At 40.3% G+C, this 18,458-nt stretch overlaps 1 protein-coding gene across 2 annotated transcripts in view; it reads right to left on the bottom strand.

The window, feature by feature from the left end:
• The window catches only part of Rad51b (RAD51 paralog B), a 520,188-nt gene that overhangs the window by 471,370 nt on the left and 30,360 nt on the right, over positions 1-18,458 (bottom strand). For both annotated transcript variants that reach the window (XM_029484370.2, XM_029484371.2), the window contains exons 6-7: positions 14,643-14,762; positions 12,463-12,646 (exon numbers count right to left, since the gene is read on the bottom strand). In XM_029484370.2, the coding sequence (XP_029340230.1) occupies positions 12,463-12,646; positions 14,643-14,762 (304 nt within the window). The remainder of the gene's footprint in view (positions 1-12,462; positions 12,647-14,642; positions 14,763-18,458) is intronic.

Raw genomic sequence — 18,458 nt, 5'->3', positions numbered from 1 at the left:
CCACACTGAGTTATTACTAGATGGCAACCTTACTCAGTCTTCGCAGAAAGAAAACCTATTACAGCCTTCAAAAAATGACACTAGAAATCATTCATAACTATTACTTACAAGTTGTTTTTTAGAAATATTAATACTAGTCATAAAATACTTCAAAACTAAATAAAATTCATTAAGTACATTCTCTAAGTTTAGGAAAGTCTAATCCATCATTCAAGTAACTAAAGCTGAAAACAGCCCATACTAGTCTATTGCCATCTTAAAAAACAAAATCTGAGGCAGAGTATCTTTTTAAAGAAAATAAATAGTACCAAGAATGATGGTTCATGACTCTAATTCCAGACATCAGGATCCAGGGGCAGGAAGACTGCCACAAACCTGAAGACAGCTTAGCCTACATAGTGAGTTCTAGGCCAGCCAGGGCTACACAGTGAAACCTGCCTCAAAAACAGAATGAAAAAGAGTGGGAGAGAAGGTTCAGAGGTGAGAGCACTTGTTCTTCCAGGAGACCTGAGTTCAGGTCCCAGGACTAGGGCAGCTCATATTCCCTGTGGCCTAAAGATGGTCTAGCACCCTCTTCTGACCTCCACAGAAAGAAGCAAAGAAAGGAACAGAAAAAAGAAGATGTTGTTAGCTCACAGAACTAGACATGGAAGGGCATCCTATCAGCAGCTGCTCAGCGCTGAGCTTTGGTGAAGCTTTACGGCAGATGTTATCACAGTGCAGGTGTATGTGAGAGGCAGAGATCACACTGCCAGCCAAGATGTCAGAGAACAAGGCAGAGGCTGGTCTTACTCTTACAAGTCACTCTTCAGAGGATCACTTCAAAGGGCACACTCCCACTGATCTAAGGCTCTCCCTTAGACCTACCTCTTACAAATTCCTACCATTGTAACGACACTAAACGGGGACCAAGCTGCCACCTCATGAAGCCTAGTGGTACAATCATATCCAAACCATAACATAACCACTAATTCAAGTTTAAACAGTAATAAAACTACCAATTAATGCTATGGTGTTTCAGAATCTAAAACTTAGAACCTAGAGAGATGGCTCAGAGGTTAAAAGAATGGACTGCTTTTACAAAGGACCAGGCGTGGTTCCCAGCATCCACATCAGGCAGCTCACAACCACCTCTAACTTTTAGTCTCAACACCCTCTTCTGGCCTCCACAGCAGCCTGCAAACCCATGATGCACATAAACCTATGGCAGAACACTCACATGCACATAATATTTTTACTCATTTAAAACAACAATATGTAAACATATCTTCGTGTAAATTATATAATTCCTAAACTGAAAAAATTAAAATTTAGTAATCCAGCAATATATTAAATTATGATGTCTCTACTGATATTATTAATAATAACATTAAGCATTGTGAGAGAGAACTTTAGTCCCTTCCTACAGTACAGGACACCAAGTATCAGAAAAGAGAGCTGACTAAAGCAGGGTCATGCAGCCAGGTATAACACATCTGCTACAGAAAAACTTATCTTTTGATCCCTGCAATTCTCGATCACTTCTACCGTATCAAGATGTTGATATGAAATGTTTAACCTTCAAAATGTGGTTCCCAGAGCCTGGAAGCAGAAAGTGAGAAGAAAGCTGTACTGCTGAACGAAGAACTGCTACTTCCAAAACCACAAAACAGCCCAGTCCCGTGTTACAGGAAGTTCCAGTAGGCTAAGCCAAGGATCACACAGAGTAACAAACTAGAAGCACAAAAAGAACTTCACACTATACAATAAGGCCTAAAACAGTATGCTTTAGGCTGGGAAGATAACTCAGTCCATCATCAGCCCACCCTAATCAATGATACCATTCTTTTATCCTTATACTATGAGCATCACTTATCCAGTTCAGGTTGTAACTATCCATTCCTCATAAATAAGGCTTATATGTACAGGAAAAAGTCTTTGGGGCATGATTTCTAGAAAGAATTACCTTCTGTTTTAAGCCCGTAGGAGCTTTAAGTTAAATTCATAAGTAGGCCACTTTGTTGGCTACCTGTGACAACACCATATAAGTGAAGCGTCTTAAAAGTCAAAGTGAACAAAGTCAACACCATAGAAGTGAAAGGCTTAAAGTCAAAGTGTTTAGACATTATTTTCAGACAATATATTTATCACAGGATTTAAGTTAGTATACACATCTGCCTTTTCAGTTTTAAGAACACCGAAATCCAATATAGAATTTCCCAATAGACAGTGAATCAACATTCAGAGAATCAAAATGAGAATACAGAAATATGAAATTGTTAAGATTATCTCTTTCACTATCAAAGAAAAGCATAGAGCATGAACTAGAGATGTAGCTCAGTGATGAGATACTAGCTTAGCATGTACAATATGGGTTCAACCCCCAGCACAAAACATAGATGGATAGATGATTGACTGATTGATTGATAGATAGATAGATAGATAGATAGATAGATGATAGACAGACAGACAGACAGACAGATAAATAGATGTATGAGATGGCTCAGCAGATAAGAGCTCTTGCTGAGCAACATGGTGCCCTGAGTTTGAATCCCTAGAACCCATATAAAAGCAGAGTGTGGTCACACACTTGCCGGTAACCCCACTTCATAGCAGGAAAGGGAACAAGAGAATTGTTAGAGGCTGTCTCAAGAGAATAAGGCAGAGAGTAAAAAAACAATATATCCCATATCCCCCTCTGTCCTGTGTGCATGCACATAGCTGTGTGCACCATTATCACATGAGTGCATACACTGTACACACACACACACACACAAATTTAATAACACAAGGCAAAAAGAGAATAAATAAATTATTCAAATGTAACTTTTAATATGCTCCACTTTAAAGTGTCTAAGATTGGAAGAAATCTTTTAGAGCACAACTGTTATGTATTCTCATGAAACTATTTCTACAATTATTGCACTCAATACACTTGATAGCTTCTAGATTCACACACACACACACACACACACACACACACACACACACACACATTTGCTGTGTATGTGATAAGAACATAAGATTGACCCCATAGCAACTTTTAAAATATCTAAAACCATGTCGCTAATTCAGACACTGTGTTATGTACACAGCTCCAAGACTGAGTCATTTCTAGTAAGTATCTGGAAGTTTTCACTTTGACAAATATCTCCCTGTTTCCCCATCCCTCAGGGCCCTAGCAATCACTTTTCTGTTTCTAGGAGTTTGACTATTTTAGATTCCATATGTAAAGGGCATCACATAGTATGTGTTCTACACTTGGCTTACTTAATATAGTATAGCATTATCCACATTCATTCATGTTACACAAAATGTAAGATTTCTTTTGAAGGTTGAATATCCACTGCATGTATATACTGAATTTCCTTTATCCATTAATATGTGACTGAACATTTAGATTGCACCCATGTCTTGGTTTTGGGGGATGATGCTGCAGTGAAAAACTTGAAATCTTCCTACCTTAGCCTCCCAAGCGCTAGGATTACAGGCATGTACCACCACACTGGGCTATGTACGTCTGTTGAGGAATATCTATTCAGCTTATTTTAGCCCAGTTTTTTTACTCGGCTTGCTTTTTGCTGTTGTCCAGGTTGTGCTACTGAGATGTAGGATTTCTTTATATCTTGTGGATACTAACCCTTTGTCGCATCCATGATTTATGAATGTTTCCCCATTCTACAGTTTGGTTTTTACTCTCATTGATGACTATCTACTTGCTGTGCAGAAGTCTTTTAGTTTGATATAGTCCCATTTGACATTATTTTGTTGCCCACGTTTTAGGAGTCAGATTTCTATGTGAGGCATATGGTAGCACTCTGTACAGAGCACTGATGCTGAATTCTCACGGTATCGCTTTTTATATAAAATAGGAGCTGATGATCTCTCACAGGACTTTGAGTGGCTCCAGGAATTAGAGGCACCAAGCTTTCCAACCTTCAGCAAACCTCGAGGTTCAATTGTAAACAAGAAGTATAGAGACAGCAAGTCCTGGTTTCCAGGTGGTTTTGCACACTTTAGAAGCAGTGCCAGAGTGACCTTTAAATGGCATAGGGACTTAATAAGCATTTAATTAAATATACACTTCAGAAATTGTATGACTAAAAAGTATAAAATGGCCTACAAGAATGTATTGGATACCTACTTAAGATGAGACATTTTTCAAGAAAGGTAGATATGGAGATTATATGCTCTTGTTTGGGGGGGGGGGGGCTTTATGATATAACTGGGGGGCCTAGACATAGACATACAAAAGTTAAATGATACTGAAAGGCAAAGGAATCACATAAGTTCCAAATAGAAGTTCATGGTGTTTGTAGCACAATGGAAAGTGGGACCAGCTAGAAAGCAGAGGTAGACCAGCAGTCCACATGCATAGGAAAAGGCAAGATAGGAAGCCTATGCAAAAGCCAGAAGGGAGAATGTTCCTGAGTACCTTAGCAAGAATGTAATCAATCAACACATGGTCTGACCTTGCTACAAAGGATGCACCTGGCGACACAACATGTAAGTTCTCTGTTCTTATAAAGCTTATAATCTGGTACTTTAATTATACGATACCACACCGTGCTTCTGAGCAAAAGATGTGGTCAGAGATACACTGGGAGAAAGTCACACTGCACCGATGTGTATCAGACCATTATCTATACAGGAAAGTCAGAAGCAAACCAGAGATACTGAATAAAAACCATGCTACAAGCGGCAAGTAACATTACTCACTACCTTGGGTAGATGGCCTCGTTTCACTGTATCCCTGTCCCCAGTGGAAAACTAAAGGTTGCCATTCAGCCACAAGCTTGGGATCTTCAACTGGAAAGCAGAGAGCACACAGGGGACTCGGTAATAAGTGTAGGGGAACACTGACCACCAGGGCTGCAATTTGCTTTCACTTATAACCTCTTCTCAGCAAAACAACTTTAAATTACACTGTGTTCATCAGCTGAACAACTCCCAAACTCCAAAAAGCACTCTTTCCGAGAGACAGTAAAGGTCGGGGTTTAACTAGAAACTGGAAGTTTAGGCGCTCCCATTATTCTTTTCTGTGTAGTCAGTAGCACCAATGACAGAAATGGAGGTGCCATGATAGTTACTCATCAGTTAGACAGAAAAAGAACAGTAGACAAGATACTCATTCTATCCTGTACTATACCACAGGGCGTGATTCGTCTCTACAGTTGACTTATTTACAGAAGCCTTAAGGACAGACATGGTGTTTTATTCATCTGTATGACCTCATGTGCCTAGCATAGAGCTTTGGACATTACTGAGAGCAGAATTGAAATTGAAATGGAAGCTTAAGGTTTCTTTGGCAAGTCAGTTGTGTCAGATGGTGTTTTGCTTGGACAAACATGTGGAGAAACATTTTCCTGAGGTAGACACAGAAGAAAGGATGTTTTGCTAAAGTAAGCATGTGAAAGGACAGATGTGTGATGAAGGATTCTTCGCTAACAACATGCATGCGTTGGTTCGCCTTACATTGCATTATTGAGCTCCATTTGTCGGGACTCCATAGAGAGAAATGCACCAAAAAATTCCTGGTGGTGTTCTGGCAGTTTCTCGATGTTTCCACAGACTCAGGCTGATTGGCAGGGTGATGTCAGCTGATATAAACTCATATAGAGTTTTGCTAAGACAGACTCATGTGCAAGACATGTGGTGAGGTGAGACCCATGGAGGACACATGATATCTAGAGGGAATATAAATAGGACTCAACAGACTGAGAAAGGCAGTAGCTTTGCAACGCTTTTTGTCTCGAGTCTTCACTGACCTTTTTACTTTGTTGAGAGAGGCACAGCAGAGGACTTCTCCTGGTATCCCTCGTGCTGACTCATGCCAACTCGGCTGAGGCCGCTGCTGATTCGTGTTTGCTATCCCAACAGTACTGAACTAGACTGCTGATGTATTCATGAAGTATTTTCGAGTGGATCGAGCTATCTCTGGAGAATCCTGTGAACTGAACTGCTGGCAATGCAGAAGGGATTCCAAAGAACCATTTCTAAACAAGTCCACTTTCCCCATATCCCAATAACCTTTCTCTTCCACTACCTCTGGTGGGTGGTAGGCTAGAAGGGAGGCTAAAGCATTTAAGATCCTTTATTTAAAGTATAGTTGGGAAAAAATTTAAGTTTACATTGAATTAAATAAAAGGGGAAAGAGGAAGAAAGTCTGAGATACAAAACAATAGGAGTTATGAGGTAAAAGAGGCTTCAGGCAGCATTAGTATCTATCAACAACACTGAGGAAGGGACAATGAAGAGGACAGCACAATCTGTTCTTGTGGTTTTAATACTGCAAAAATATTAAGGTAGAAAATATACAAAGCATTGGGAATGAGGTAACTGCTAAAATTAACAACTAAAGGCTGCCTTTCACAGAGTGCACCACACATTGTGTAAAGAACATTACAGACAGCCTCACTTACTCCCCACAGCCAGAAAAGTCAGAGATTGTACCCATTTTTGAACAGGATAACTAAGGTCAGAGCCAGGATAAATTTTAGCAAGAGTGGACTATCTGCCAAGCCAACATCTAAATCCAAAGCCAGTGCTGCACTCCCATAGCCCAGGGAGGTAGGACCGAGATGGTGGAAGTAACCAGACACTGAGTTTATTACGAAGACGGAACCAGGAGAATTCGTTGAAAGATGAAGAAGAGTGTTAAAAATAATGAGGTAGTAGATAATATCTATAGAAGCAGATGGCCAAAGGGAGTCAAGCCAGTATCGCCAATGCACATCCCCTTCTCCAGACACAACCAGTACGATGTCATTATGAGTCTGTCGGCCGGCTATGACAAAGGCAATCACCCACTTTACCTCCTTTTTAAAAACTGTTTATTTTGCAGTAATTTTAGATTCACCATAAAGTTGCAAGAGAATACAGAGTTCTCTTCTCCCAGCTCCTCCTACTCTTACTCAGTACATGACAGCTCAATCATCAAAACTAATGAATCGAGCCCATGGGAACACTATTGGCTAAACTTTGCCGGGCTTAAGCAGTTACCATTAAAACTACCACAACATCACTTTGGATCCCATCAATACAAGAAATTATAAACTATCAATACACAATAAAAAAAAACAGTTTTAAAAGCATAAGCTCAGAAAAGATGTTACAGCTATGCTTTCTTCTCTCTCCCCATCTTTCCCATCCCTTCCCTCAGTTATGACTTTTAAGGGACAGAGACAGGTGGAATCAGCAAAGAAAAGTGTGACAAAGTGCAGAGAAACCACTAGACACCCTCACTGTCCTCTCCCAGTGGAGCTTAAGGGTCTCCACCGTGACTCAGGACAACATGTGCAAAGTGGTTTTAATCAGGAAACTTGGCTCAATTGTTAGGGTCCAGATTGTTATTAGAGGTCAATCAGGAGGTATGCCACACCTACTTAAATGACCTCAGCTAATTAGACTCCAGTCCCCAGAGCAAAATCAACGCTCACCACAACCACACTTGTATGCATAAACTGTCATCAAACTGATACCTGTGCCCTCAACCCTCGTGCACACAAAAATACTTAGTAGGTAGAATATTCCCAGGGCTCAGAGGTCATCTCCCAGGACCCAGGCCAAGAGTCAGGCCCTAAGGGAAGTTTTTTCTGGAAATCTGAGTGACCCAAGCCAACTAAGTTAACCCTTTCCTCACAGTGAGTATATTCCTGGGCTACCTGATGCATCCCAGCACCACATGCTGGATCACCCTTCAGACACCAATGCTGCCTTGCCAACCACCTATTCATTAACCTGTATGTGTTTCTAGCTTCTGACTTTAGTTAACAATAAAAACAAAGTTTGCCACATCAGAAAAGGTGAAGTGTTCTAGGATGAAAGTGAAGTATTCTAGGATTTCACTAGCTAATGAAATAAAGGCTTACTACACAGTGAGTGCATAGTGAGTCCATGGAGAGAAAGTAGATAGGTTGAGAGATCACGGTGTAGGCGAACAGAAAGCCCCACACCTTGGTGAGCCCTCCTCACCTCGGAGTTCAGGGTATTTGCTCCCAGTGACTCATGGGAATGGTCAGACTGAACCCAAAAGACCAGATTTTCAGAGAAGTCACACGATAACGATACACAGTGCAAACTCTGACTCCAGTGTTAAGGATCTGTGATTTCTATCTCAATGAGCAACTTCATAAGACTCTCCAAAAACGTAAGCTCTGAACATTCATAAGAAGGCATATAAACCTATGTCACAAGTCAGAAGCACAAGATGAAAATTTTGCAATTAATAAAATCTTAATATTTTAATGAACTCCCCTATTGGTTTATATTTTTTAGTATTTATTAGTGTCAATGATAAGGTATGATCTTAAAGATGAAGCCCACCTTGCATGATGGGACAGTTAAAAGAAAAGATAAATTCTGGACCATATAAAATTGGGTCAGATTAAATTGAGGGAAAAAATTCATTCCCTTTTCAAATAATAAAAAGGCTAATCTTACTGTATTTTCTTCACTTAAGACAAAAACAGTTTCTTCTTGTTAATTATCTGAATGCCTTTAAATGGTAAAATAAGAAGTACAACACATATTTTCATTCACTTTTCTAAAGGCTTAAACATAAAAATGGATATTACTATTTCAAAAGAAACCTTGATGAACAGTCTATGAGAGCCATGCATATTCCCAACAAGCACATGACAAAGAACACAGAGGACAACCACAGGAAAAATGGCTACAGTCATGTCTTAGAATAATCTGGATTACAGCAACTACAGGTGAAATAAAAGCTATTCCTACTTTCAGTATTATATGTAAAAAGAAAAAATGAATGGGAGGGGACTATTGTGAGCCATGTAATAATTACTCTTCAAGAGCATGTCCTATTAGCTTACTCTGATGGAGACTTCGCAGTGTGACATTACGACTTCACTTGGACGGTAAATAGAAGGGGCAGTGAATGGGCGGCACAGCCACAGTCACCGCTGACTTTAGAAAGCAACATCTAAACTCTCCTCATATTATTTCCACTAACCATCTGGAAACAGTTTCAGAACTGTGGCGATGAGAATAGGTATGTCTCCCATAGGTTCATGTTTGAATGCTTCACCCTAGGAGTGGTGCTATTAGAAGGTGTGGCCTTGATGGAGAAAGTGTGTCATTGTATGGGTTGGGTTTGAGGATTCCTATGCTCAGGCTCCACCCAGTAGGGAAGAGACCCTCCTCCTGGCTGCCTTCGGACCAAGATACAGAACTCTCAGCTCTTCCAGCACCAAGTCGGCCTGCACACTGCCATGCTTCCTGCCATGACTGCAATGGACTGAACCTCTGAACCTGGAAGCTAGACCTCATTAAATGTTCTCCTTTATAAGAGTTGCCTTGGTCAAGTTGTCCCTTCACAGCAATGAAACCCTAAGACAAGGATCAACACTACTAGAGTGAGTATGCTTTAAAGACAAAAGTTCTGCCCCACAGCAGCACACTCCTAAAATCTCTAAAGCATTGGAGGGAAAGATTCCACCAGACTTCTGCAACTGTGTTTCTCAAACCACAGTCTTAATGTATTCAAGTCTATAAAATTCTCCCCTGAGAATGTTTAATTTTATAACTCGAATTCTCCATAACATAATAATATGTGTGTTTCCAGTAAAGTGATGTCACTTAGAATCTCTTTGATGGTCAGTGACTAATGTAGACAAGAGCCATGACAGAATTAAAATATAAGCACATTCATGTCCACATGAAGCTCAAATGATGTCATCCTTCCCAAACAAAAGGTTTCCTGGTAGCTCAAAAGACAAGAGAAAACCTGAGTAATCACATTAACTATACAGCAAGGATGTTAAAACCAAAAGAAGCTATAGCATATATGTTATTATATGCATAAATATATAAGCATAATATACACATATTATAAACACATATGCATAAAACATGTGCATATTATAAACATAAAACCTCACAGTAATTATCTATAACATTAAATGAGCATAATCATTTATGCAGCATTATGTTGATTACAAACACAGTACACCTGAGTATTTCATAAGTATCCTTTGTCAGGAAGGGTTATTCCTACCTATCATACTCCTGTGGTAACAACCCTGGAGTCAGCAATGGGGGTTCACGAGAATATCTATAAGTGTAGGATACATGGTTGGAATAAGGGAAAACAGCCATTCACCCAACACTTGCTTTTGTTCCCAAAGACGTGTAGATGCTAACATGGAAGCAGTCAAGGCTCTTGACCTTGACAAAGAATAGCAGGCTATAGAACCCCGCCACACACTTGAACTCCAGAGTCTCTCTGCTCAAAGGTTGATGACAGTAACCACATTAATAGCACACCAATCAGAAAAAGGCTGCCCAGAAAGCAGTGAACAGTGCCACTTTAAAGACTAAATTTGATCAAGAAAAACATAAAAAAAAAAACCTCATGCTTCTTAGAAAAAAAATCTAAACATTAAAATTTTTAAATATTATGAAAAACACAAAATATAAAATAATTTCTAAAAGGAAAGGAAACTTTGAACTTATGAACCAAGCAAATGCCAGCTTCACAAACAGTGCTAGTCATGGATTACTTGATTTAAAACAAAACAAACAAAAGTGGTAAAATATAAAAACAAATGAAAGTTTTATAAACCATAAAAATGAATTTTCAGCAAAATACAAAATGTAAAGCATTCCTTTCTTTAAGTGGGTAATTCTTTGATGTGAGATAGCTTAGGCTACTCAGAGCTAGTCTAATAACAAGGCAAAATAATTTGAATTATAAAATTCTTGCTTTAGTAAAAATTTCATAAATAGTAGGGATGGGAGTCGGTGCCTTGAAGTAATACAAAAACACCATCAGATTCCTATATTCCCTCCTATTTACTATTGATTGATTGATTGATTGATTGATTGATTTTTGACAAGCGTCTCACCATCTAGCCTTGGCTGGCCTGGAAGTCACTATTTAGGCCAGGCTTGCCTTGTACGCACAGGACACACTCCTGCCTCTACTTCCTAGGATTAAAGGCGGTTGCACCTCCTAACTCCATAAGATATTGGTTGTGCTGGGAGCACTGAGCCTAGGGAGGAGCATCCGGATCAGGGACAGACAAATAACAGCGCATACACCAGATCACAACCCTGCCCAGCTCTTCTCAGACACCGGACACCTGTTGTTTCAGAGAGCTCTACTAAAAACACACACACAAAAAAAAAAGAGTAGAGTTTTTTTTTTCCTTACTCAGAAAGATAAACTATCTTAGTGAAATGCAAAACATCAGCCTATAATTGCTGTTTAAAAAGGAAAACAACTTTTAAAAGGTTACTTTTCACATTTTGCAGAGGCTTAGGTCAAGCAACACTGTAAGTTAGTAAAAATAAGTAAGCAACTCATCTTAAATTTCTATTAAGTATCTCTTCAAAAAAATTCTTTAAATTTTTCTATTCTACTTGACCAGGAACAATTCAAATATATCATTTTAAGTAGTTCTCAAGATAAACTTTGTAATAGCTGATTTTAATTCAAACTATAAATTTTAGAGGCATGAAAATATGTAGAATGTGTATGTATGTGAACTTTCTCCGACTTCTCACTTGGCTTTACAAATGAAAGGCTGCATGGTGACTCACGTAATTTGTATATATTCTTTATGAAATAAAGACACGAGATCTTAATTTCTCCAAAACAATTAAGAACCATGAAGTCTCAAGCAAATTTTATGTCAGGTTAAGGAATTTCCTTGTCTGGGTGGGAACATGGCTAAAACTAAAAAGCCTGGAAGAGTGTGGTAACCCATACCTGTAACCCTAGCACTAAGGCAAAAAGCAAGAGGGCCCGTGGGGAGGACGCTCGGGCTGGACAGCAGGATGCTGTCTGGAAGAAATAAAAGCAAACATAGTAATACCCAATGTCCCTGAGGCTGCAGAACAAGTACAGCCCTCCCACATGTAGCAGAGTGGGGTGTAACTTAATATACATTTCCGTGTTGTCTGCTGTGCATCTCCAACCCTAATAATCTCCCCTCAGATTTCCTGATCACAATACCCACCACAGAAAACCATCCCAACAGCTCTTTTAAGGTATTCTCTGTGCCGTTTCCATTAATGGTTGACCTCTGCCCATTGGAAACAAACCAAAACAGCACTGAACAGGGTAACCTACGAACAGAGCCTAAAAGATCTAAGTTACAAAATCTACAGGATACACCGTCGCTGCAAAGAAAGTTTGCAGAAACAGAGCCAGGCCGCTCTGCGAGTTGTCCCACTTAATAGTAATCTCAGCATGACAGACGTGACACAGAACACACGGAGTGAGTAACCAGTGAGAAGGAATAAAGGAAGGGACGGTGGGAACCGTCAGAAGCACTTAAGTCTGTCCGGGGTCATGTTATAAAAGGGGAAATAACCAGCAGAGAGGGTGACTGACGAAAGCAGTTCCTTGCCATAGCAATCAAACTTTAGAAGTCAGATGTTTAGTCTTCCCTAAGTAGATCATTCCATACTGTAAGGTCATGACCTTAAGAGAAAAGAAGGAAAAGGGACACTTACTGGGATTGAAAACTCCCCCGCCAGGTACTTCAGTAAGGACGCTCCTTTGCCCAAGAACTTGTTCCTTTCTTTGATGTTGCCTTGAAGCTGCGGGTCAAACTCCTTTCTGACCACAGAAGCAATGGAGTCAACAATCACAAGCTTAACTCCTTTCGAAATGATCTCTTCCTCCAAACACTCAAGCCTGTGAAAGTAGAATTTGTAAAATAACAAACAAGTGTAAGACACCATCTCTTTTTTTTATTTTTCTTTTCAGAAGGAAAATAGAAGAACACTGTATTAGGGTTTGAGAGAAAAGCCAAACACAAGTTGGGCAAGCTGTAAATCCTGGCAGCTGCTGGGAGGAGGGAGCCAGTGAAGGCTTAGAGTGTAATGGAGGTCTGCAAACATCTGTGAGGGGAAGAGGGCGTTAGAGCAAACAGCGAGGCAGCCTGGAGGTTGAGAGCAAACACGCTTAGGACTCTGGTTGTTCTCCAGGTCAGAGACAGAGGTGGGGAGAGGACAGCCATGCTTTTGGAGTTAGAACTCAGGAAAGCAGGCAGGACTAACCTTGAAGATCTGCAAGTCACTTCAAAGACGTGACTTTAAAAAGTGAAGGGGCAGGCAGGCCTAACCCTGAAGATCTGCAAGTCACTTCAAAGACATGACTTTAAAAAGTGAAGGGGCTGGAGAGACAGACGGCTCAATGGTTAGGAATACCTGCTTCTCTTGCAAAGGACCAGGGTTTGGTTTCCAGCAAGTACATGAGGGTTCACGGCCATTGGTAACTCTAGTTCCAGGGGACCCCACCCACTCTTCCAACCTCCAAGGGCACCAGACATATAAGTGGTATACACACAAGCATGCAGGTAAATACTCACACTCATAAAATTCAAAATAAATAAACCGAAAACAACACCACCACCATGCTGAAAGGGTTAATCAGCTTTAAAATAACAGTTTAGCCAGCTCTGGTAACAGAGATCTGTAGCCCTCATTACTCAGGAAACTAAAGAAAGAAGTTTGCAAGGTCAAGGCTAAACTGGGCTACAGTGGGAGTTGTTCAAAACCATACTGGATAACATAGTCTGTACGTTATCAAAATAAAAACTTTAAAAAGTGCTGAGAGGGGCTGGAGAGATGGCTCAGTGGATAAGAGCAATGACTGCTCTTCCAAAGGTCATGAGTTCAATTCCCAGCAACCACATGGTGGCTCATAACCATCTGTAAAGAGATCTGATGTCCTCTTCTGGTGTGTCTGGAAACAGCTACAGTGTACTCATATAAATAAAATAAATCTTTACATAAAAAAAAAAAAGTGCTGAGATGCAGCTCAGCACTTGCCTGACACACATGAGGCCCTAGGTTCAAGCCCAGTAACACACATGCACTTGCTCATGCACTCATGTGTATACACACACACACACACACACACACACACACACACTTCCCTGAGTTACAGTGATGGTTGTAAATGCAGCACACATAACTTAGTTCAGCACTCCTATCACATTGCATTGTTCTGGAAATAGCGACAGTGTTTTCATGTTGCCCTACAATACTACAAAAGCTGTAATTTTACAGGAAAGCTACTTGTGTAGCCAGTCTCTAAAATGGCCTCCTCTTATTCCCCCATCCTGGTGTGTCCTATCTTTTTATGAATTTCTACATAGATGCCCTCCCATACTACACAAGAGTTGGTCTATGTGACAAGTGCTCATGACAAAATGGCGATGCTCTTATTCCAGACAGTGGGGATGAAAGACTACACTTTCCATACGTAAAGAAAGGACGCCTTCCAATGGTGCACGAGTGAGCTTGGGAATAGGCATACCAGCCGACTGGTCAACAAAACAACGGCAGTCCTGGACAACAAGCAAAGCAGGAGCAGCTGAGCCACTTCCAGATGCTCACTCCCCAGAAAATACATATTTGCTGTTCTAAGCTGCCACATTTACAGGTAGTTCACTAACAAAACAACTTATAATAAATAAACCACTTAGATTCTAAAATATTCACTGATTTTTTTTCCATTTTAAAGAAACATTTCAAAAAAAGCTACAATGAATGAAGAAGGCACAAATTATTATTTCTTTAACTCCATTATATAAGAATTATTTTACTAAGAAGCTGAAAATGGGGAGGAGAAAACTTTCAAAGCATTACTAAAATATTTTATATTTAAAATAAAACCCACCTACCTTTGTAGAAGTCCCTCACAGGTGAGCTCTCGGCAGAGATGAACTCTACTGCTGGTCAGAAGCAATTTTTCCTCAGTGTGAAAATACTGTGGAAAACGGGATTCCGCAATCTCAACCAGTCTATGGAGAGAAGGGAATAGGATGCAAGAGAGAATAGTGAATACTGAAAGAAAGAGACACTGCTGGGTCTCCAACACACTCCACATGGGAAAGTACTAAGACGTATCCGTATGTCAGGTGTAAGCAAAAGGCTCAAAACACACGTTTGGAATATACGTGGCCTCTGTGAGAATTATCAGAGGTTGGCTATCAAGGGTTCTAAGTCTCATCAAATTTCCAACAAGCAACAATATTCCCAAGATTTTATTTCTGGAAATAATATGTTTACAGATAACATTTTCATAGCAGCTACTTTGACATATTAGAAATTTTAGAAAAAGCTTTCAGTTGCTTGAATGAACGAAGTCTGTTTCAATAAGTATGGTACTGTTTCCTAATAATAACATATCTAAGTTGCCTTGTCTCTTCCTAGAAAATATGCTTTCTCAATTAAAATTTAAAGCTATTTAGTAGCTCCTTGGTAAATAGAAAATTATTGTTTAACCAAATTAATGCTATCCAGTTACTTCTTGTTAACAAAAAGTTATTTTCTGAATGCTGGATTCAGACCCCGAGGCTAAATCTCATCATGTGGGGCAGGTCAGGTGAAGAAGAATAATAACTCAAAACATAAAGAACAGCATCGTTTAGCAGAAAGAGGCACGAAGGGCAGCGCTAGAAATGACAAAAGGGTAAGATATAAAACTGAAAAACAAAACTCTTGGAGTATAACTGTCTCCCAATTGCAATGACTCGTCAGGCCTACTTAGCCATCCAGGGAATCTGGAAAAGATACTGCAAACACAAAGCCACCCATAGTCTATGTTCACATTAGAGACACAGGAGAACAAAAGAGCAGTGTCTTCATCCCCAGTTAAAGGGCTCTGGGAAGAGGCTGAGAACTTTAAATAGATAAACAAACAAACAAACAAAAATCCTTAAATATGCTATAATCAGAAGCAAGGGAAGGACCTAAAACAGGAAAGAGAAAAATGAAGACAGTCAAGAACTTTTTAAGTGCATTTTCAGTCAACTGAAAAGAAAAATATATAATTTGGTTCAATAAGAAGAGGTAAAAATGCTTCAAGAGAAAAATAGTATTTAAAGGGGTATCCGAGTAAGGCGTGTTTGACAAGGCATGGGGACTGAGGGAGAAGGACAGGAAGTAAGAAAAGCAAAAAAGAGCTGGGCAGTGATGGCGCATGCCTTTAATCCCAGCACTCGGGAGGCAGAGGCAGGTGGATTTCTGAGTTCAAGGCCAGCCTGGTCTACAAAGTGAGTTCCAGGACAGCCAGGGCTATACAGAGAAACTCTATCTCGAAAGAAAGAAAGAAAGAAAGAAAGAAAGAAAGAAAGAAAGAAAGAAAGAAAGAAAGAAAGAAAGAAAGAAAGAAAGAAAGAAAGAAAGAAAGAAAGGCAAATAAGAAATGATGTGCTGTTGACCCTGCAAATTGGGCAGACTGGGAGGGTTTGTAGAAGCATGTCATTTTTATGATTACGGTGGTGGTGGTGGTGGTGGTGGTGGTGGTGGTGGTGGTGGTGGTGGTGGTGATGGTGGCGGCTGCAGCGGTGATGTAACTGTAATGTGAGCTCAGTGCTCAGTAGAGAAGGCAGCTGGAGCTCTAGCCCTTGGAAGATGCCAGAGTTCAATAGGATGGGTACAGCCACAGGTACTGCAAACTTGAGGATGCCTCACAGTTTGGATAGCCTGTTGCTAGGAGCAGAGGAGAGTCCCTAACTTACTGGCCACAGTGCAACACGAGGCTGGTTTTCCACCAGTGGCTTGAGTGGTGAAAGGTAATGCGATTCCTTACTGGTTCCATTAAGCCTGCTCATGAGGAATGATAGTCAGTATATGGACCGGAGCTACTGTTACTCACATCTGCCATGCTAAGTAACGTAGTCAGCAACATATCAGCCAATATGTTACAATTTTCTAAAGGCTTCTCCAAATGACTTTTACTTGGGGAAACTTTTTTTAAAAAAAATATAAATCAAAATAAATATCAGTGAAGTTTTTCTAAATGCCTGGTGTCGATCCCATTAGTATCCAGTGACAATTTTCTTCACAAGATCTTGTTCTTCAGGGGAAGCAACAGAAAACCCATCTTTGCCACCAACATAATACATAAAGTTTGAAAACAGTGCCACCTAGTGGATATCTTTTAGCAAAGGCACTTCTTTGAAAAGATGCATCTAAAATTCATTCATTCAAGATTTACTGAGAAGCCGGGGGGCGTGGTGGCGCACACTTTTAATCCCAGCTCTCAGGAGGCAGAGGCAGGCGGATTTCTGAGTTCGAGACCAGCCTAGTCTACAAGTGAATTCCAGGACACCCAGGGCTATACAGAGAAACCCTGTCTCAAAAAACAAAACAAAAAGACAAAAACAAAAATAAAAAAATAAAAATAAAAAAAAAACAACAACAACAACAAAAAAGATTTACTGAGGACCTATACCATGGGCCAGGCACAACTAACTACCATAAGTATTGAGTATATGACATCACTGTAATTATTGAGTATATGACATCACAATACCCCCAATAAAGGAAATGACAAGCAGAGGAGAGAAGAAAGTTACATTCTGTGTGCTGGCTAGATTGTATCACCTGGACACTAGAGTCATCTGAGAGAAGGAAACCTCAGTTAAGGAACCGCCTCCATAGGATTGGGCTGTGGGCCAGCCTGGAAAGGATTGTGTTTATTAGTGATGTATGGAGGAGGGCCCAGCCCATGGTAGCTGGTGCCATCCCTGGGCTGCTGATCCTGGGTTCTGTATAAAAGCAGGCTGAGCAAGCCATGGAGAGCAAGCCAGTCAGCAGCATCCCTCCATGGCCTCTGCAACAGCTCCTGCCTCCAGGTCCCTGCCCTGTGTGAGTTCCTGTCCTGAATTCCTTTGATGATGAACAGTGATGTGGAAATGTTTGTTTGGGGCTTTTAGTTTTCGTGTTTTCTTTCTTTCTTTCTCACTTTCTTTCTTTCCTTCCTTCCTTCCTCCCTCCCTTCCTTCCTTCCTCCCTCCCTCCCTCCCTTGTTTCTTTCTTTCTTTCTTTCTTCTCTTTTTTAAAATTTTTTAAATATTTATTTATTTATCTATCTATCTATCTATCTATTTATTTATTTATTGGTCATGTGTTTCATCACAGCAATAGAAGCCCTAAGACATATCTATCTATCTATCTATTTATTTATTTATTGGTCATGTGTTTCATCACAGCAATAGAAGCCCTAAGACATTCCAGAAGGAGAGAAAAGCAAAACACATCAGAGGCCAGCTACAGTGCTCTAACAGTTAATGTAGCTGGAACAAGGAGCAGGAAGAAGATTGAAAGGTTGAAGGGGAGAAAGCCAGAGCGCCAGGCAGAAATCAAGGTCCCGTCAGACCCTCAGATCTGTGGTAGTCTGTTTGGGTTTTATTAAGAAAAATGAGAAGTGTGGGAGCCGACCTGACCCCATCATGTTTCCTTTTTTAACAGACCATTACCTTAACCACTCAGTCACATCCCACAAATGTGTTTTTAAAAATAAAAATAAAATTTTTTTAAAGTGAAAGACTGCTCTGAGGGGTGGCTCGGTGCTAGAAACCACTGGCTGATCTTTCAGTAGATGAAATTCATTTCCCAGCACCCACATGGTGGTTCAAAACGACCCTTAACTCCAGACCTAAGGGGCCTGCCACCCTCTTCTGGCCTCTGTGGCACCAGGCACACCCTCA

The sequence above is a fragment of the Mus caroli genome, unplaced genomic scaffold (genome assembly GCF_978045245.1).
Source record: "Mus caroli unplaced genomic scaffold, Mus_caroli_1 scaffold_14, whole genome shotgun sequence".
Lineage (NCBI taxonomy): Eukaryota > Metazoa > Chordata > Mammalia > Rodentia > Muridae > Mus > Mus caroli.
This window is presented reverse-complemented; position numbering and strand designations above follow the sequence as displayed.